Source organism: Nomia melanderi, chromosome 12 (genome assembly GCF_051020985.1).
Source record: "Nomia melanderi isolate GNS246 chromosome 12, iyNomMela1, whole genome shotgun sequence".
NCBI lineage: Eukaryota > Metazoa > Arthropoda > Insecta > Hymenoptera > Halictidae > Nomia > Nomia melanderi.
The window spans coordinates 2,472,673-2,495,514 of NC_135010.1; the positions used below are offsets into that span (position 1 = coordinate 2,472,673).

General features: G+C 29.5%; 1 protein-coding gene across 2 annotated transcripts in view; it reads left to right on the forward strand.

Annotated features, from left to right (window-relative positions):
• The window catches only part of Gp150 (leucine-rich repeat domain-containing glycoprotein 150), a 40,050-nt gene that overhangs the window by 15,673 nt on the left and 1,535 nt on the right, over positions 1-22,842 (forward strand). The window contains exons 1-8 of one of the 2 annotated variants that reach the window (XM_031974685.2): positions 11,820-11,985; positions 13,842-14,212; positions 15,715-16,037; positions 16,910-17,493; positions 18,075-18,414; positions 19,310-19,675; positions 20,725-20,898; positions 21,774-21,990. In XM_031974685.2, the coding sequence (XP_031830545.1) occupies positions 13,850-14,212; positions 15,715-16,037; positions 16,910-17,493; positions 18,075-18,414; positions 19,310-19,675; positions 20,725-20,898; positions 21,774-21,990 (2,367 nt within the window). In that variant the 5' untranslated portion in view covers positions 11,820-11,985; positions 13,842-13,849. Of the gene's footprint in view, positions 1-11,819; positions 11,986-13,841; positions 14,213-15,714; positions 16,038-16,909; positions 17,494-18,074; positions 18,415-19,309; positions 19,676-20,724; positions 20,899-21,773; positions 21,991-22,842 lie in introns of those variants that run through there. The other variant, XM_031974684.2, reaches the window with a different exon arrangement.

The following is a 22,842-nucleotide window of genomic DNA, read 5'->3' on the forward strand; positions in this document are numbered from 1 at the left end:
TAAAAAATCAGCTTTTACAATTTCTTCACACGTTTCGACATCAATGTGTACAGTGAGAAATCCACATGTGTGTTTACATATATGTGAAATTTTCCCGAAACGGCACATCAAAATATAAAATCTCTTCCTCCTGTGAAGTGTTTCAACAGATTTGTAAACTTTCAGTGTGTGACTTTAATTATATTGTAACATTCACATTATAAATCAATGTTTTGTAATATTTTTTTCTTATTTGCAACGATGGCAAGCTTATACCTGATAACGTATCCGCGAACAGCAAGAAAATTCAAATCAGATTCATGCTAATTGATTTTATACGATAAACTCGATAAAATAATCGTATATATACGTTTTTTGATTTTTTTTATTTCGTACGTGCCGTGATGGCGATTATAAGTATTTATGATTAATATACGCGTTTCTTAGCGTTATTCAACCTGGTGAAACAGGAATTACAATTTAATCACCTAATCGCGTTTGACAAGTATGCACGTCATCTCAAAACTTGAAATGCCACTAATTCTTTCAACAATGAATTCTTTATTTTTTCACGTAAACATGTAATTCTTCTTCGCTTTGCTTTTTCTAAATTAAAATATATTCTAGGTGTATTCGTCCTGCGTTTGACGAGTACACACTTCATTTTTTGATTTTATCACGTGCAAAACAAGAAGTTTTTCAAACTAAAATTCACAGTTAACGGGTTAATTACAACTTAATTGTTCGAATTAACATAGTTCATTGATCTTCAGACAAGCAAGAAAATGTTCTGTCCACACGGAACATTTCGGCTGGGAGTATTCAACACTGAAAGGGTTAACCCTTTGCGCTTCTACGTCGAGCGTGACTCAACATCAGTTTTATTCACAGGTGTGATTCTTTGTCAAGATATTTTTAAAATAGATTACATTATTATGTTATTTTCAATATTATTATTAACAAGAATCTTTTACACTGCTCTCTACAAACTAATTATTTTTTAAAATGCATTTTAAATAAAATATCATGATAATACAGAGTTGTCGAGGAAAAAATGCAAAAGAAATTCGAAGTGCAAAGGGTTAATAGAGAATATACTGCGTGTAATGTATCATTCTCACGATGAGCTATCTAACACTAACCGCACGACTTTCAAAATTCTGATAAGTATGCAAAAAAGTAGAGTGCATGTTTAGGCGCGCGTGTTAAAACTTCAAACACATGGCACAAAGGCGTAAAGAGCAACGGCGTAGTCTCAGACAAAACAAATATGTTATCAGCACATACAAGATAAACGGAGATATGAGGATCACCTTGATAAGAGGAGGTGATAACACACCTACGTACCTACATTCCCTGATAAAACAGAGGTAGAGGTGTACCGGCGAAAGGGTTAAACGAAGTCTAAAACTCAACGTTTGTATGAAATAAAAACGAGCAAGGAGAGAAAATTCATTTGGACTATCATAAAGTATTTCGGTTCATGATAAAGAAACGTTTTATTCGTTCCTTTGTATTTATTTAGAAAAATCACATTCACTTTACGGTTGACCACATTTGTGACTATAGATGCATGGATATGGTTATAGACTGTAAATTATAATTTAAATGCAAATTATACATTAATATTTATATTATCCGTATTACTCACAGAACAATTATGCCTTGTTTTACAATACACAGTCCACAGAAAATTTTCGAGTAAACAAATTATCGTTGATTATGAATGCAAAATGTATAACAGATATTAGTAGTTATGCACCAGTACAGTTTAATCTTTTACCTACAAAAACTGAATAATTGTAAATCTTCCATGTAAAGTATTAGTAAGAACGTAAAATTCTATATAAATTTTAAAATATGAACCACGTACTTATGGCATAAGGTAGCTTTTAAAATGTAAAGATATGTTTACATTAACAAAAATTATTTTATTCGTGTCAGTTTATCTTTATCGTGTGAAGTCTTCTAGTGGGTGAAAGAAATTCTTGCCCCATTTCGGTGTCTATATAGTAACCTGTGAGTACTGGAATATACATATGTTATACTCCACAGACTTATTATAATTTATACTATATTCAATTTGTAATCTTACCTTTTAGTTATTTTGTGATTTGTAATTATTCGGTTTATGTTATAGTTTTAAATACTCAGTTAGTTAATTATTAAATCGACAGTTTAATCACTTAATAAACTATTAATGTACATTTATTTTCCTAAAATAAAGCTATTTTTCAAAAGTCATGTCCACTCAATGAATATCATTTTTTAACAATTAATTCCATTTATAAATGTACAATTTTCCACTATATAACAATACAAACTTTGATTGATTATCAAAAACCATGCAATTTAATTATTGAAACGTCGGTCTACATTCCCCATAAAAAATATAATCCAAATATTGATTATTTCTGGTATTTAATAAAGTCATTATTTTAAAAAATGTTTGCTATAGCATCCGATTGTTCGACTTTTTGTTTGGAATTATTTTTATGTAAAAATCGCATAGCAAGTTAGTAGATGTGTCATTGATAGAACATACTGTCAGAAATTCCATATCTCTGGTTGCATTATAATTATTAAATATGTCAGTGTGAGATTTCTATGCCTAATTTTTACAATTAGTTTTCAAAGCATTCTTTTTACTTTTGAATTAAAGAAAATCGTTAAGTAAAAAAAGTATTTTCGAACAAGTTTGTGCATACTAGGCGTGTAGTGTATTTTAGTTATTAGAATAACTAATTTTGGTTAAGACAACTATACGAAAGTGACTAATTGTCAGTCGAGGTTTATATTTATATGTTAAACCGGATGTTATTTACATAAACTCTCAATCCTTCCAAATACTCATGATCTGGATAAAATCACTCAGGAAAACGTAGGACAATGAGTTGAAAAGGATTGAGCCCATAAAACTTGTTACGCACGTAGCCATTAATTCCACCAACAGTATCATCTTACGCAAGCAACAATTACGGTAAAAAAAACATTTATGCGACTAAACGAAAATACTGTGATTAATTAAACGAGTTGAAAGGTTAAACTGTACTAGGCTATAACTAGTAGTATTTGTTTATTGGAGAATTTTTTGTAGACTGTGTATTGTTAAATAAGAGTATAATTGTTCTGTGATTAATATGGGCAATATGAATATCATGTTATGACTTTTTTTTTGTGTTTTGATATTTATCATTTTAAAAGTTTCAAAAATTCAAATTCTGAATTGGTTCATTTAGGAAAATCAGAATTAAATATAAGATTTCGTCTTTCAACAGTTGTATTTGAAATTCAAACTATGTTAGTTTTTACGAAAGTTTACAATATATTTCACATATTTATATTGGCTATATAATGAAATCATTCTGTTCTATTTATAGTAGAAACACCCACTTGTGATACATGCTCAAACATGTCGTCATGATTGAACTGAATGTTTGTATTTGACAATTTTATTGGCAGATATAGATAAAGTGCAATTCATTAAAGTTTCTTTCTTTTGAATAATAATTCAGTGGAATAAAAATAAAATGTCAATGTAGTACATTTTATTATAATGTTTGAAATTTTAAAGACTTTAATACATTAATATTATGAATGTATAACGATCCACAGTTTGCTTATAATAAATAACTAAAAAAATTTATATTCTAAATAATAATAACAAAGAAAAGAACATTACTGTCATTGTGTTAAGTACATTTCAAACATACTGTATTGAAAAAGTGATGCTTTTGTTAGCTATTATAATATAGTTTTTAGTACGCTACTTTTATTTTCATTTTCTTTTTAAACGTGCATCATGACTAGTTATATTGTTATCCTTCGCACTCATAGAATTATAAGTACCTAATTACATAATATACTTTCTTGATGTATCATCGATATTTATTAAATGATATTACCTTTGCTTGGAAGTTAAAATCGGTTTTATCTAGTTAAATATTAATTATAAAATGCATAAAATTTCTCATTAATAGGAAAAACGATTAACGTAATCTTTATAGTAAAGTTTCACCAATAATGATTGTTTTGTTAAAAAAATTATTTCAACCAATCTAAAGATTCGCGAATAATATTTAAGTAGTTAATAGGTTAAAAATTACTGGAATAAATTTAGAAGTTCCCACTGTGTATATGTACGAAACCACAATAGTGAATCAGATGGAAAAGATAAGACTATAAGAATAGATCATTATTAGAATGTAGATAATTATCAATAAATAAGTCGATCTTTCGCTAAATCATAATATACAATGTGTTCTGAAACTAAGATCAAGAAAACAATAATTAAAAACGTATAATAATATTTTTTGATAGAATTCTTTGTTTTCACAAATATGATACACTTTGCACTGCATTTTCTGAATGCAAAATGTGAATGAGGTATACCTTAATAAATAGAAATGAAAGTAACTTAATAAAGTAAAACATTACTTATTTAAAGAAATGAGAAACAAGACGACATAATAACAAGTATTTCTAACGCAATTATTGAAAATAAGAAATAATAAGATATACGATAGAAATAAATTATTATAATTGTTTATTTTATTTTCTTTTGTAAACTAAATATTAAAAGGAATTCTGAATTTTTTAACGGTAATACAATTCTGGGTCGATGGTCGTTTTAGATTTATGTATGCTCTAGGAAACGCGACTAACGAATGCAAAATCATTTTGCCCATGATCAGAATACACTTTCCATTGTCTACACTGTAAATTCTACACGAATGAATCGTGCATAAAATTTTATGTAAACTTGTGGATGCATTCATAAAATTTATATAGAATATATAAAGTACTATTTTAGTAAATAAATTTTTCATTAAAAATGTTACTCTGTTGTCAAAATGAATGGTACTTAATTCTAATTAAAAATAAAAATTATCATATTAACTAAAATTATAACATTTATTTTCTAAAAATGTAACACAATATAGCAATAAAAATCCAAATAGCAAAGATTGATGCAAATTTTTAAGCAGCAAAGAACAAACATAAATAATTAAAAAATGAATAATCATTGAAAAACTGCAGGCACAGTTGCATTGAAAAGTTACTCTATATTCGCTGAACTAGAGTTAATCTTGTCACGAATATAACATTTTATGTTGCCGGTTTAATTTGATGTGTTCATCTTATTTTGTATATAGAAGTAACTTCTTTTCGATTATATAATACTACCAGTTACAGATCTGCCTATATGTAAATGCTTTTCAAACCACCAAAAGCCGATTTACGAAATCGTCACTTTTACTGTTATTGACACTAGACTGCGGCCGATTATGTTATAACAGTGTTATGTTAACGGTGACCAATATAAATGGGGTTCTCCGTAGAGATTGTCATTCGAGTCGATTGATTTCACAAGAAATCAGGTAAGTAACCATCGTGCGACGAATCGATCATGCAGGGCGACCAGAGAATCAATCGGATCGATATGTAATTCTGGCTAGGAGAACGCGTTTCCGAAGGACATTGCTTTAAAACAGTCATCCCACGCACGCTAGCGTTCTTGAAAATTCTAGAGACTTCTATTAGCAGAATCTTTTCTACGAAGCAGAATGATATCGTTTAATATGAAGCAGTATTCCTAGAAATTCTTGTTTTTTATCTATGACTTCTACTTCCTTCTAGAATTAAACAGCTTTGGTTTGTACCTACTTATGCCTTTAGCTGTTGGTTATATGTTGTTATTTATAAATTGAAATATTTTCAATCTCTGTGATAGAGCAACTTGTAGTGGTTCTTTCAACAGTATTGTTGTGATGATTAATATGGAAAAGAAGCATTTTCATAAGATTAAGTGAACTTTCATTATAATATATATAATAGTAATGCGTAAAAACATGGCCTAAGAAATCAGTAAGAAAGAAATGATATGACTATTTGTCACTGAAGGATTGAATTTCTTAACTATTCAGTATTGAATAACTAAGTTTAGTGGTTATGTTACATAACTATAGTAAGTTTTTCCTTGCATATTGGGTAGAAGATTATATTTTCTAGCCATATTCATGTTACATGTCTAAATGTACAAAATTAATTCGTAGAAAATTACTATTTTCCTTCTCTACCATGATGCGGAACTCTTTAGCTAAAGGGTTATAAATGTCGAGCAATAAATTAACATTTAAACGTGAGTTTAACCTATGAAATGTTTACTTGTGATTTTTCATGTCAACGAATGCCAACAGTGTTATCACAGGCTATACAATAGTCGACATATAAAATTCAAAAATGAAATGAAATGTGTGACATCCGAGTTCTTGAGTATCTATATGTATAGTACTTGATCTATATCCATTCACCGAAATACCAACCAATGTAAGAGTCGATAAAGCGGCTAAAGGAGTAACTAATTGTAGCATCAACAAAGAATTCTCACACGTACTATTTAAAGGTATGCATACAAATGAACTCCGAAGTAACTGAAGAAAAGAATTGAAGGACACCGCATCGTCGCGTCTTTTAAATGCTTACAATCAATTTTACCGTCAACACTAAACGCTAACAGAGGAAGAAACAAACGATAATTAGCAAATTAAATACTGGTTACACCGAACTCACATGTCACTTATCTATACTAACCATTGTGTGATTAACTACTTACGATGTCTGTGACGCTACAAGCAATATTAAACATTTACTTTTGATCATTTTAAATTTCGAACAGTTCTACAAAAGAATTAGAAAAATATCCGACGTTATAAAACAGTTTTACATTAAACAAGATTTCCAAGATACTTACATTTAAAAAAAAAATGAATCTTGTAAACAAAATAATATAAATTGTAGTCAGAGATTTATCTCAGGATGTGAATAATAATTAATGTAAATAATTATGTTTATTTTCATTCTATAAGTCTTTTAAATAATTAGATTTTAGTATATAGATTATTAAATGCATCACTGAAGATATTTTAATTTCCGTTTTTATTTAATATTCCCACTTTACCGTATATTCAAAAGGACATTTAAAAAATTGATGTAAAATTTAGAAGTTAATTTTAATATTACACATAATTATCTGTAACTATGTAAAAACGTTATGAAAGAACACTTAATTTCCATTTGAAAAATTACAGATAAGTTTTAAAATTATCACAGGCATAATTGTTAAGAGTAAATCAAGTGTTGCACTGTAAATATTATTCGGCTTCCTTTGAACTATACAACATTCATCTAATAAATCAATTATCACTAAAGTTATTACTTACAATATAATCAGAATAATTATAGTTACTTGTCTCACTTTCTATATATAGTGCATTCTTAAAGAAGTAATAGAATTTTAAGTGACTTTCATTTTTCAACTACTACGTAGACACCATTAATAACCTTTGACAAATTATAATAAGGTAATATATAACTCAGTAAAAAATAAAGACTTTCCGAACTTATTTTCAAAAATTACTTTTAATTTAAATTTCATTTTAAATGTTTATCTTACTCTACCGTATATTCTTATATTATACAATTAACACTAAAACGTACCAGTCAAAATGACTGATTCTAATTTTCATATTTTGCAGTTACTGACATCGTAAATATGTTAAATATTTGAAATTATTTTAAAGATTAATAGTTTTTCTCACCTAATGTTTCAGCAGAAATTAAAACAAATGTACCCCTATAATTTTTATAAAAAGTACATATTAATCATATCAAATGCTTGGTAGTTCTAGTGTTAATGATATTTTATATATTACATAAAAAACAATATATCATACAACTATTATTAGCTATAACGCAATCACACAATGATACCACTTTCCATGTGTTTTTTACAATTTTAATTCTAAGATGTTGCATTACACAAAAATGTGAAAGATTCATCAAATTTCTGAAGCCATCATACTAGGGTCTCTTAACCCTTTACCTTAAAATAACGTTTTAAAAAACACAAATATTACTGGATTCATTCGAGTTCAAATTAAATATCATTCTTCTGTAATCAATTATTATACTTAAGAACAAACACAGACATAGAATATGCCCACAATTTTTCTCTTTTTCCAATAAATCACTAACGACAAAGTAGTCGTATCGATCAGAGTTGAGAAAGATATCATAGGACAAGGGGTTAATATAACATAATAGCTTAAGAGGTCTACCGTCAAACATTTTCGAGTCAATTTATCTATTTTGACATCAGTCCCTTTGAATTCCTCGCCGATCGCCTAGGTGGGCCGAAGATGTTATCCGAAAATGTCAGTCTTGAGATTTACTATACATTCCCTTTTGGGTCAGAGTGGCCCTCTTTCTTACGGGTTCCGTGCCAACCGAATCGGAATGGAAGAGAAAAAGGTAGGGACCACCTGCGCTATGCTTGGGGACAGGTAACTCTACCTGGTCCCTGAACCGTCGAGATTTTTCGAGGATTGAACAAAGAGCCCCAGCTGGTACTCGTACACTCCCCGACCTAAGCCCACCTTTCATCTTCTAAAGCGGCATTCACATGCGTACCTGACTTGGCTCCTTCAAGCCGCATTCCATTTAAACTGCCGCTGTTTTCTGTTTAAACGGGACATCCTTCCCATGCTCCTTGATAAACGGAAATTCGTTTTCCCTGAACCCTCGAAAGTTCCCCGAAGTGTCCGGCCGTTTACTAGGAAATGGTTCGTCACTTTCACTGAAGCATTGATTCTGAACACTAAAACTACCGGACGGGTCCCGGTCCCGTCCCTTCGAGGAGACCCTTCGAGTCTCAAGAAACGTATTGTTCTAATTTTTATAAATAATTGGAAATAAGTCATTCTAAATGTTCGGTAGTTTCAGTATTAACACATTGGCGACTGAGAACGAGATTTCTTGTATTCGTATGATACGTTGGCGACCGGAAACTAGTTTTCCCGTGCCACATCTGTCATTTTTGTAACGTATCATTACACAAAGGCAATTGTTTTACCAAATATCACACAAGAGAAAAATTGTAAAGTTATTTATGTCTAAATAAACAAAGGTTTGATCAAATATATATATAATTACATATATTAATATAAATACGACTATACGTTAAGGTAGAGACATACTAACGAGTAGAGTTGAGAGTCTTTCTAGTTTACAATTTTATAGTTTTGATTGATTATGTGTAACCGTATCGACGAGTAGTACGTTAATAATAGAAAACGTCAGGATTTAGGAAATAAAACCAACAAAAAATTGGGCGAGAAAACTGAAAGTAGTAAATTTTTTTTATAGTGACTTACAGAAGTTTTTACACTTTTTCATTTTATTTTATTTTATTTTACTTTATTTTATTTTATTTTTTAGAACTTTATTTTGTTACCGACGCAAGTGAATTGAACTTGGTGCCAGTAAGCGATAACATACATCATAGGAGTCGCTATCAGAAAAAATTTGCAAGTTTCTTGTACCTTCAGATAATTCTACGACATCACGTAAGGTATAGGCACCAGTAATACACTTGGTATCAGTAATTGACCATTTTTCAGGAAACCGTAAAAAATAAGGTTTCTGAAAGTAATAATCTTTTAATAAAGATGTGATAGATATGCTGCAGAGTCTATCGACTCGACTTCGAAACACTTTTGCCTGAATAAAATTGTTTATCGTAAAAGCTAACAATTTATTTCACTGACGTTGGGTGTGCCTTCAATTTCCAACATGAAATTAACTTCTTTTCATTCGTATTTATCCTTTTACTTGTCAATTTGCCAATTTGTCATAGTCGTTCCAAATAAACAATATCAAAGTAATCACCTTTAGTGTTTTTAGTTTTATTATAAGTAGTCAACTAATAACATATGGTCAATTACTAGTTTTCTTGTTTTAAAGGATGGTCAACATCCAATCAAATTTAAGTATTGAATTTTTAAAAATGTCTATAAAATTCGGTTAATATAACTATTTCAAAAAGGTTCGCCTTGTTAGATAATGTAAGAAGTTCAAACAGTATTTTCACGCATAGAGTCTCTCTATTTTATAAATAAGCAAACATTTATTATTATTCAAGTAGAAAATTTTTCTTAATTGGTCAACAATTGGTGCTTTCACCTCATTTATAAACACTATAAAAACAAATTTAATACAAAATTAGTGCACTTTACTGCATCTAAAAGAAATAAATTACCTTATTTGTATCTTTATGAATTTATAATGTTTTACTGTAATCAGTTTACTTATAATTTCATTATGTTCCTTTTTATAATTCTGGAATACCTTATTTGTAAATAAGTGTTCGTTATCCTTGTTTATTTACATTGAGCAATGTTACGCATTAATTAAAAGTACTACAATATATGTTCGTGAAAATATAAATAACTTAGTCGTATTTTTCTTATCTTTCTGACCAAGTAGGCATCAGTTTTCTGAAAAAAACATTGAAAATATAAATTTCAATCGATATTAATATGATTTGCCGCCACATGAGAACATTTTGTATTGTCTTTTGTTATAACAAAAAAATTAAACTCATCGATATTATTATCAAGATAAATAAAATGCAGCAATTTCCTACTTCACGTTAATAACAGCTGCTTCGTTAGCACGTTGTGCAACTGGTTCGTGATTTCAGGGTTACAGTCCCATTGATATGATTAATGCTTATCTAGAAACGTATCAGCGAGCACAATTACTACGATATAATTGATATAATTAAATTTACAAGAATCTTATGTCATGAATTTCTAATAGTTTCACATTGTGTGTGGTTACTAGGTCGATGTATACAACAGGGTATTACGTATACTGTTTCATTCATGAGGTCAGATCGGTTAACTAATCGTTAATTCAGATTCATAAAGAGTTAACAAGGCAAAAAAATTAGAAAACATTTGATGAGTGTAACAACAAATACGGTTCTTTGTGTGCTAACTACAAATTTTCTTTCTTAGGTTGTTGCTTTTAAAGAATCACGAGTTAGAATTGATACAATCGAACGAAAACACTTAAGCACGGCTATTTAACGCGATAATACGGAACGTAATAGATAACGATTTTTATAAAAGATACGAATTTTCAGTTATATATATTCTTGGTGTATTGTTCAAATACATGTAATAATATATTTGTATATACTCTGTAAAGAATTTGAAAGGCACATTATTTATTATTTTACTTAAGTAATGAATATTTGGTAAGAACGTACTTTTAAGTGTTCTTAAAATGTGCATATATTGTTCAAACAGTAATTTAATTTAATGTCCCTTGTTCATTGGATTTATTACGATTTTTTTCTATCATATTACTCGATTACCCTTTATTTTAATTTCAAATTAATTAGATTAATTATGCTAACTTTACCATTTTTTATAGTAGTATGAATTCATTTAAAATCTTATATAAAAATTCAAACATTATTTTATTAAACCATCGAATCATTCTATCAGTATAAAATGAATTCCTAAGATTGTAAATCTAAAGATTTTGTAAAATGTCCCCAAAATGGTTATATTGCGATACAACAAATTTTTTAATCAGAATACTTTAAGATTCATAGTTTTCAAAATATCTTTCTCCTTATAATAATTAGACAGTGTTAACATTAGAAGTCAGAGAATAAAATTTTATTCAAGTTATTTCAACTTACAAAAGAAGAATGAATATGAAAGCTGATTTTATATAATCAGCATTTACCATTTCCGTTTTGAAATCCACATTACTTCATATTTTGTCCTTCAAATATAATTGTAGATCGCAGAATTGCCACGATACTTGGTTTCTCGTATTATTTAGGTATATTTAGTGTCTACTCGTGTACATTGGAATATTGTTCTGCAATTTGCTTCCTGTTATCTACCGCCTAACTAAGGTGGGGCAGCACGGTATCTGCGATATCGCGAAGAACTCGTTGTTTCGAACGGTATATATCTACATCATTCCTTAAAGATTCTGATAGCAGTCTTCCTCGAATCAGAACATCTCGAAAGTGGTGACGTCTTGGAAGATGGTTTTTATGTAACAGTGATCATACTTACAATTACTTTTTACCTGATAATGTACTACGCGTCAGCATCTGAAATACTGTGTTACATTTAGGTAATTCTCTTCATTCTCTTTTCAAACAGTATTCTATAGTTTTATTATAAAAAACTATACTAGTGAGAATTTAATGAATGTAAACTCCAAATCCGAGCATTTGTTAAAGTTTGATAATAACGTTTAATATTTATTAACGAAGCCATAATCTTCTATAGTATAAAGCTGTTAAGATGATAGGAAATTCATTTAAAAAGTTATTTGAAAAACGAATTGTCTTTTTCTTAAAATTGAACGCATTAATTGAGATTTCATCAGAAATGTCAGTTATATCAGTGTTTCTATTGTGTGTTACAAATATTTCGCATAAGTACTACCTACGTAAACCGCTTGTTATTAGTGAAACTTTCTTCAAATAGAATTCTGCTCTTACGCAAGAAAAGAACTTCAACTACGAGTCTTTATTGCTTTGTGAATTTGGAACAATGGCACAGTTAATATGAGTAATTGTTCAGAGTTTTTATACGGTAATATAATTCATGATATAATTATTGTTATATGTACTTTAGATACTAATGTTGTTTAGGAATGGAAGAAAATGTAAATTATATAACATAAAAGCAAACAATATATACATATATAAAATATACATAAAAATGTAACACTGATTGTTTCTTAGTATCAGAAACGCTGATATGACACTAAATAAATTTTAAAAATGTTCAACTGAAATTAAACGAATATTCTATGAGTTATGAGAAGAGGTAAATATTTATTAGTTATTATACTTTGTAATTTTATTCGAGATTTATATTAACTGTATGTCTTAAACTATACTATATTAACGTTAAAACCTATTTCAAAATGATATTATAAAATTTCACGATAAATTTCTGAGTAAAAATAATTTACAAAATATTAAAATAATATTTTCTTGATGCGAGATTTTTTGCTACACCTATGTATCGAAATTTACTTTAAAAAAGTAAGTCTTCAGGAAGTTTAACTGATTTGTTCAGTGTTTGAAAGAGTCAATTGTATATGGATTCTTCGAAGTGTCGATTATCAGTAAAGTAAAACCATGTTTCGAGAAAAACTGATTTTGGACAGATGTTTACGTTTGCGTACAAAGCAGAAGGTGATCGAAAATCGAAGCATTTGATCGGAAAGATCGAGAAGATAGAGGCTTCCCCCGGATTGATTACTTAAAGGTGCTTCCCTTTCTTGTAAAGATGCTGCACTTCCGCTTTTAAAACCGGTCGGGATGTGCTCGAACCTAACTCCGAAACCGCATACGTTGAATCTAGGAACTTACGTACTAGCTGGTAAAGAAGCTTTACATAATTTTTCTCCGCGAAACGTGTATTAATGGGAGATTAAAGGAGAACAAGTTTTTAATTGCATGCTTCATGCATGTATGATAGGTAGAGAAGTTGTTTGAAAATAATGTATCATTCATGATCGAAACATGTACATTTTCCAATGTATTGAAATTAAACGTAGAAAATTCGATTGCAATAGACTACTAAATATAAATTCTCCAATATATTGAAATTAAAATGTATAAATTTCGATTCAAATAGAATTCTAAATTAAAGTAACAATGCTATACAAAAATTAAAAGTCATGAAATTCTGCATAAGGTAATACAATGTCTTAAGCAGTTTAATTATTTCACACTACAAATACAACTTCCCATTCTGGTAGAACCAAAATTATTATTTATGAATATTTCTCTCTTGATCTACTTCTGGATCACTTTTATCATTAGGAATAAACGTTAAGAAAATTCAATTTTTATTCATTGAAATTTGCATTCCTAAAGAGAATTGTTTTTATTCACTATTGTTGAATAAAGAAAAATTGAAATCTGCAGCGACCATTTAGCTGATGCAAAAAATCTTTGTTAATTATAGGAGGCAAAATGAAGGTCCTAGCAGCTGTGCTGCTGACCGTCCTCTCAGCTGGAATCGTTGCTCCGACTGTGACCTCATCAGGGAACGTTACTGCGAACAGTGCCGAAGAGTCATTCAAATCAATAGCTTTGCACAATGATTCCATGCACACCATCCCTGTGTCGGATAAATCTGCTTCCATATCGCACACGACTATTGTAAGAAATAAACCAACGCCACGTGCTAGTCAGAGAACAATAGCGAAAACAACATCGAAATACGATGACGACTCTGCTGAGCAAAGGTTTTTGAGGGAAGGGGAAGAAATCCTGCATGCAAAGGCCTTGATTTTAGAAGAAATCCGAACTTTAGACGAAGAAACTAAGGCAAACGTGAGTATTTTGATATACTTTATACAAATTATTTCTATTCCTCTATGTCGTTAATTTTCTTTTCAATAATCAATTGCGATGATTGACATTTTTTGATATTTATAAAATATCAAGTAACTGAAATAATAATTTCGTATGATTTCATATATTTAGGGAAAATGGTGTAACAGAATGAAAGAAGTCAACACTGAAAGAAAGTTGGGACAATATTCGTCTGAACGTTTTAAAGAATGCTTTAACAATAGAACTACCGATCTTTTAATGTGATTAATATGTAGATTTCTTTCGATTTCTTTGTACACTGATTATAGTATGCAAATGAAACTATTTATTTTTTAAATTATTTTAGATATTTAACACCTGTAAAGTATCAATAATTGCGAAATAAGAAACCTGAAATCCGTCATTTTGACGGGCATGGTGGTTGTAGTGTTAACGTAAAGCTTTAATTTAATTCAACTCGGTCTGGAAAAATAATATTAATTTGAATAGAAATGTTTATTTTAAATGTTTATGATTGCCATGCTATTCCAATCAAATAATATGAGGCTCGAATAGTTTGATATATAGTGCATAACTATTACAATTGCCACATTGGTGTACATCGGTAGTATTCGTTTGAAGTACAAAGTGGAATACTTTCACTTACCATTTCAACAGAATAGGATTCCTAACTTTCGAATTAATTAACGTTTATTTCATCGACATAAACATTGCTTTGTGTAAGACCTTCTTCAATTTATTATACAGCTCGTATTAAAACAAAGGTATAACAATATTTTGTATTTACACATAATTTTCATTAGAAAATCCGCAAAATAATGTTCGCTCGTTTGAGTATTATTTTTTCTGTTCTTCTCTTAATACCAATATTATAAACGCATGCATAGGAATGATTTATTGAACTTACGTGACATCCACTGTTTTACAGTCTCCGTCGGATCGTTTAAGCAGACATTGATTAATAAAAGAAAAGAAAACGATATACCTAGTTCTAAAGTTATCACTTCGCTAGCAGCACTTTATGCAGTTTTGTTATAGGTCTTCAGTTAAAACTTAACCCACTGAAACAGAGTTAAAGATAACGAGAGAATTAAATATTCTGAGATTGACGTTGAGAGATTGAATATTTTAGAATTAGTCTTCAAGAAAAATTGATACAAAACTTTAAAAAATAATCCTAAAGGAAATTAAACATTATTTAACACGAAGTTTGATACCTTCACTGATATTACATTATTCAAATTTGTTGTTCATAGATTTCATAATAATTATTTTTCATGAAACTACTTTTTGTAAACTTCTGTTTCTTTAAACTATTTGGATTAACTCTTGCCCATATCAATATTTAAAAAGTGTTTGGTTATCAATTAGTATAAGAATAATAAACTACGCTATCGGATTTCCATTTCACCATAAAATTCTGTATTATATCAAGCGGAAGATAATAAAAATATTATTTCGGATGATCCTGATTTAATTTTCCGTTTTAATGGTTACAGAAAACAGTAGAAGAACCCATCAAAAAATCGAAAGTGGACGGTCGAAGAATTAGAATATCTTTCTCGCCGCCTACTGCGAAATCGACCACTGCGAAAAACAGTGATGAAAAAGGTAACATTACGGAAAGTAGTGTTATCAAGAAATTATTTGAGGCTGAGGATGCATCTTATGATGATATGAGCGAGGAAGAAGAAGATGAAAACGATGAATACGACGAAGACGAGGAAGAAGCTATGGAACTTGACGACGAGGAGCAAGTGCTGACAGGGTGTCCCGATTACTGCAAATGCGCTGGAGAATACGCATCTGCAACAACCGCAACGTACGTTGACAAATTGTCTATAACTAGTAGCTAAAAGCACTACGCTTAGCTACAAAGTTTTATTCAATCAAAATTATAATTCAGAACATCACATTCGTTTTTCAAATAAACATAAGAAATATGAGTGTTTACTAAATCTGTTTTGAAGTTGTACTTACATTTCTTTGCATTATTTTAAGTATAATATTTAGTACTAGGTTGTGTAATATGAAATGTCAGATATTACAGAAAAAAGGAAACCTTATTTGATTTTCTAAAAGACGTTTCAATGAATTCAATGAAAATGAGTAAGTCAAGCGCAATATATTGAAATTTTTTTTTCTTGTTAAATTTTACTTTGAAGAGATGAAACAACCCCTTGAAAAACATACAAATTTTTCTTTCCCGTGGAGTATCTTCAGAACGGTAAGAGATAGTAAAAAAAGTCTAAACCAAAAACACGTTTTTCTTTTACATCCATAGAATTGCAAAATAAAACTTTTCAATAAGTTAGTTTTCAAAATTTTGATTTTGAAAATAATTGATTTGAAAATTTTATTTTGCAGCTTTATAGACGTAAAAGAATAATGTATTTTTATTTAAATTTTGTTTCGCTATCTTTTACCGTTTTCAAAGTAATCCAGAGAAAAGAAAAATTTTCATTTTTTTCAAGGGGTGCTTTCACCCCTTCAACGCGGAACTCGTATTAGGCTTAACTTATTCTACTTGTACAAAATTCCATAATTTTTTTAATGTCCAGGTGTGATATCTTCCCTTGTAAGAAAAATCTATTTCATATTGCACGACCTAATACAATTCATCAACACAAATTCTATATGCCAATGTATACTTATCAGATTTTTTTAATTGAAAAGTTCTCATTTTATGTCTAGATGCACTAAGCTTGTGGATGAACAAGAGTTTGGCACAAGTGTCGCTCATTTGCGTGTCGAAAATGCGGGATCGATTACTCTTGGCCCTCATGCACTGCGATCTCGAGGTCTTCAACACTTAGAGTCCTTTATGGTCACCGATACAAAAATCGTCGAGTTGAATCAGACCGCGTTCGATGGCGTGACGTATTTGTTCTCTGTGAATCTAACGCGCAACGACCTACAAGAGATACCATCGAATATATTCCAAAATAACACGCAGCTCACATTGCTCTCCATTACTCGAAATCCATTGAAGCATACTCAAGATTCGAAATCGTCGAAACACGGCCTGTTCGACGCTCCATCCGTTACCGAATTCGACTATTCTTACAACGGTTTGACGAAACTCAAACGTAACGCATTTGTGAAAATGTCGAACCTGATTTATATTAATCTGAAAAATAACAAGCTGAAGGAAATTGATAGCGTGACTTTCAATAGCCTGGAATCGCTCATGGAAGTAGATCTCTCGAACAACTTGTTGAACGAGATACCTCGTGACCTATTTTACAAAAAAGGAGTGCAGACATTGCGCATTGCTGGTGAGATTCTGTTATTTATTTACATTTTTTGCAGCTTCCTATTTCAGTAAATTGTTAAACCTGTTTCAAACTATTTACTTAACTGTAGTTAAACTGAACTTTATTTCTTGTTCGCCAAAAAATAGTTGAATAAAAATTTTAATAAACTTGATTATTTTCCCAGTATTAAGATAAGCATGGCGAGATTTTTAATAAGAGGTTCCAGTAACGAAATAAAATTCTGTTTAAGTAAAAATTCATTAAACAAATTTTGTTCTTAATATTTTTCACATTTCTTTAAAAGTGAAAAGTTTTTCAAAGTATAGAAGCTTACTTCGACTATCTAGATATAACAAACTTGAAATGATTAAAATACGATGAATAATTATTGTGATCGTCGCGGCAACGATGCATAGTAAATGCAATAGTGTAAAATAATGTAAAACGTAAACAGTTTTACTTCGTATTTTTTTAACTTGAACGTTCATAAAGTCGTATCAAAATTCTACTTAATTTCTTAGTATCCTTCTCATCCTATATCTATAATTTCGAAACGTTGTATTTTTAAAATACTTTACGGTAAACATTTCTTTCATTTACAGGAAATAATTTGACAACATTGGCCACTATACGTGCATCGGAACTGAGAATACTGGATGCGTCTAACAATAAAATTAGAATAATAGCACGTGATGACCTTTCCGCTATGCCATTATTGGAGCAACTAACGCTTAGTTCGAACAATATTAAGAGGATTTATCCGTCCGCTTTCGCTGGCCTCGATTTCCTTGCCTATCTCGACATTAGCGATAACGAATTAACTTCTTTGACGGAACATCATTTGCTAGAAAATTCAAGATTGCAAGTTGTGTTGCTGAATAATAATCCTGGTTTAGGAAGCTTGCCAGTATTTAAAACCAGAGCATCATATGAGGGTTTCAGGTAAGAGTTGCACTACTATTCTTACCATTATAATGACAAATAAATAATCCAGTAACAGACACAAAATTATAAAATAATATGTAGCAGAGAAGACAATGGTAAAATAATACATACTTCAGTTCCAGTTTGAAATTTTATATTGTAAAATTGATTTGAATTAATTAAAATATATTTTACTCCTATTATTTTATTCTGAACTCTTATTTTTATTGGACTATTATTGAGAATCGATAATGGTATCTTCTTATCTTCTATTTATATTATCTTGGTATTTGTATTTTTTATCTTTTCTTCTAAATTTTATTTATTTTGATGGATTTTGGGGACAGTCATTGTTCTGAGTATTGGTATTTGTTTATTATATTTTCTTTTGTTGCGATTATGTCATTAGTTTTGTCATTTGTCCTCTATGGCTTCAGTTAAAAAATAATTAATAACTGAAGACTATTACTAGTATTTTAACGAATATAAATTATAAAGTATGTATATTAAAGCAAACAATTTTTGTAGCAATATGGAGCAATACAGATCATTAAAGGAACAAAGCTTATTTTACCCTTTTAGAATTCAAAATTGATTTAACCACAAGGAACGAAATTTAGGAAATCTAACTCACTTAATAGTTGCACTTATGTACACATTTTTTTAGGTGAAGAACTTGAGCAGTCTGTATCCTCCAATTTGGAGAAACTAAACAATGAAATTTTTTAAAATCTTCTAAATAAAAAATCTTCTAGAATGCTCATTATTATATACTAAATTACCCTAGATTATTATATTCTATAAACCGTTTCACAAGTTTTTATCAAATCTTATGTTTTTACGCAATTAGAACATTTTTAAAGAACGTTTTTATTAATTGATATTAGCAACATTGATTATTTATCTTTTACAGTGTCTATCGTTTCGAAGCTGCAAACTGTGGTTTACGCGAACTTCATGAGGACACATTCAAACATATGCCTGCAATCACGAGATTGAACCTCTCTAAAAATACTCTAACTGGCTTACCAAAGGGACTTGTGGGTAGTCTTGCTGCTTTGAGAATTCTTGATCTGTCCGACAATATGATCAATACTTTAGAGAACGACATGTTCAACGGCGCGAAGGACTTGGTTAAGATCAGTCTCGCTGGCAATCCTTTGGTAACATTACAAGTAACACCGTTCTTAGGGGCTCCTAGTCTTAGCAAGATCGATGCTAGCAGATGCGCTTTGGAGAGAGTTTGGAGCGAGGCCAGAGTCCCGCTAACCAGTTTGAAGTAAGAAACGCATTTTCAGTGCATATGGCTGACTCATTTCTTTCCTTTTTTTTATTTTCATCTTTCCTTATTTTCTTTTTTCTTGTTTTCTTCTTTTTTATTTTCTTTTTTCCTTCTGTTATTTTATTTTTCTATTGTTCTCTTCCCCCTGTCTACTTTTTTCTTTATTTTCTTTTCTTTTCTTTTGCGTCTTATTGTAATACGTTCACGATCAACATTTGTTTCACTGTCAATATTCATAGTTACAATACTTTATTAAATACGACAAATTTATCTTTATAAAATGCAAATAACACACAAAAAGAATCGCGTTAACTTCCTACACCTTATAACATACGTTACAATTTTAGACACAAATACACTTGAAAATAATTTAATTTTTTTTAATTAAAGTATAAAATGTTGAGCATCAAAAATATGTGATGCTGGTCGTGAACGTGTTAAACCCTTTAAATTATGACGATCATTGAAATATAGCTATATTAGATACTACCTATCTTCGCTACCTTTAAAAAATTCAGGAATATAAATTAGCTGATTTGAATTTAAAATATGTAACTGGAAAACATTTTTTCCGGTACCTCCATTTCGCGTATTTTCTCTAAATAAATTTAAATGCTAATTGTAAAATGAGAAAAATAATTAAAGAAAATAAAATATTTGTAACGAGATTAATTAAAATTTGAGACAAAATCTAAAGACAAAATTCAGATACAAAACTATAGGTTTAAGAATGAAATAATTGCTTGCAGAAATATTCCGAAAACGTTGAATGAATTTTTTTTAAATGAGACTACTTTCTAGACAATCAAGTTTAATAACGTTTATTGTCGTGAAGTGTTTAATAAAACACTTTGTATGTCTCAAAGAACTAAAAAGACCTAAAGCACACCAGAGTTTCGCACAGATAAATTCTTTTTAATTATTTAATAATTTCTCATCTACCCAAATTGATATATTATAAATTTAAAAATGTTCGAAACATTATGAAGGATAAAAATTCAACATGTTACACAGCACTATAAATATTCTTTTAATTTTATTTCCAGATTCTTGTTAGTTCGCGATAACCTTCTGCGCCGAATCACGGTAGAGGAATTGAAAGCAACACCGAATATTGTTGGTATAAATTTGTCGCACAATCCTTTGGACTGCGATGACGAATTTAATGCTGCAATACAATGGCTCACAAATCGTGGAGTTTCACCAATGGAACCCTTCAGGTATGTATTTATTTCGAATACAAGCTACATAAAAGGTATTAAAACTTATTGAACTATATAGAAACAAAGAGTTTATTCTGTTAACAAAATTTAAACAATTTAATTGAGAATTGAGATCAATTCTGGGTTAGCATGCAAGTGTTTAACATAAATAAACTATTAATGTTAAATACTTTCATCTATTAAAAATCATGTTTGATATGTGATACAGTGTAAAGTCCATCTCCATTCAAGTTATGATGAATTAAAAAATGGATTAGAATGCGGGAATTTATGTATTCGAGTGAGAATGGATGTATTGATAAATGATTAACGTGTGTGCAATAAATGAATGGCACGACTGTATGTGTGCGCACATTTTGAATAAATGTTCAAGGCATTGGAATATTCTAGATTAAATTGTTTTTTTCTAATATTGATCTTTTATGTTAATGATGTTCGTTTTTAACGAATCTAGAATAATCCGAATGTACGTGAAGTTAATGCATGGTAATGAAAGAATGCTCTAGAAAGTGTACGAGTGAGATGAAAGCATCCGCGCGTGTGTGTATTGTGCGCCTGATTTGATTTGGTATGATTATTTTATTATGAGTCGTAAAGAAAACATACTGTTCAAATAAAATATTCTCTTTCTCCTACAATAATGAAGATGAAATTACTTAATCACTCTATTATTTTTATATAGCAAGTAAATTAATATTAAGTTAATTTAAATTTTAAATTAAAAGTTAAATTATTAAGTTAAATTTAATTTTATTATAATTTGTACGATAAATTTTTCTAAGTTATATATTTCACAGCACTTGGAAACACAGTTTAATTCTTAATAAAGAGTTTTTATGAACCTTCAGGTAATTTCACGGAATTCTTTACAGATATCTTAATAATTATGGCAACGGCGATAACTATCAAGATTCTGATGGTATCAGCCAATGGACAGATCTGGCGAAAGTAGTCTGCCAGGATGTTGACGATGGACCACCAGACAGGCAAATCATAAGCAAGAAAAAGACACTGGTAAATAGACTCGATGAACTTGATTCATCAAAAGACTCCGATGCCCTTTTCAGCAATGGTTTCGAAGGCGATGAGGTAAGTGAACAAAAATCTTTTCTCATTTTCGTTAATAATTAGGCATTATGTACACATATACTATAACAAGCTTTAATTTTTTATTGTTATACACTATTTTTTCTTATGCGAAATATATATTATATTTGCGCTAATTTGAAAATATTACACGAATAAAAATCGTAATAAAACTGGTAAAGTAGATGTTCATTTTAATTGTAACTTTAATAATTTACTGTAGAAATTCTGAGAAAGAAACAGTTCTTTATTGTAATACTTTCACATTTATTGTAATACTTACATGACATTAAGTACTTTCAGTTTAAAGTATTTTAAAAAAACATTTTTAGATTCATTGCTTTACATTTTGTTCTTAGTGTACTTTTTCTACATTAAATGCATTAGGTGTATATTATAGAAAATTAATGCTATATTTTATTTTATACAACAAAATATACCTGATTCGTATTTAAACCTTTCGTGAAAAATGCTACAGAGGAAAACTAGAATACTACTTCGACAATTTTTATACAGAAACGCATTACACACATAGTGTGTAATATTTAAAATTACACATTATAATATATAAAACATACTATATTTATTAATTACATATACATAAAAAGACAAGACACATACAACGACTAATTATTTATTTTCTCAGATAAACATGTCATTCTTCTTCGTTTTGATTTAGCTTTTCGTTAAAATATATTATAAGTGCATTTGAGTTGCGTTTGGCAAGTATACATATTATTTGATTTCATTGCGAGCATTATCAGAGATTTTTGAAATTAAATTCCACAGTTAACAGGTTAAAAAGGCCAATATATACTTGTTATTTTTAATAATTGAATAAAAGTGTATTTTCTA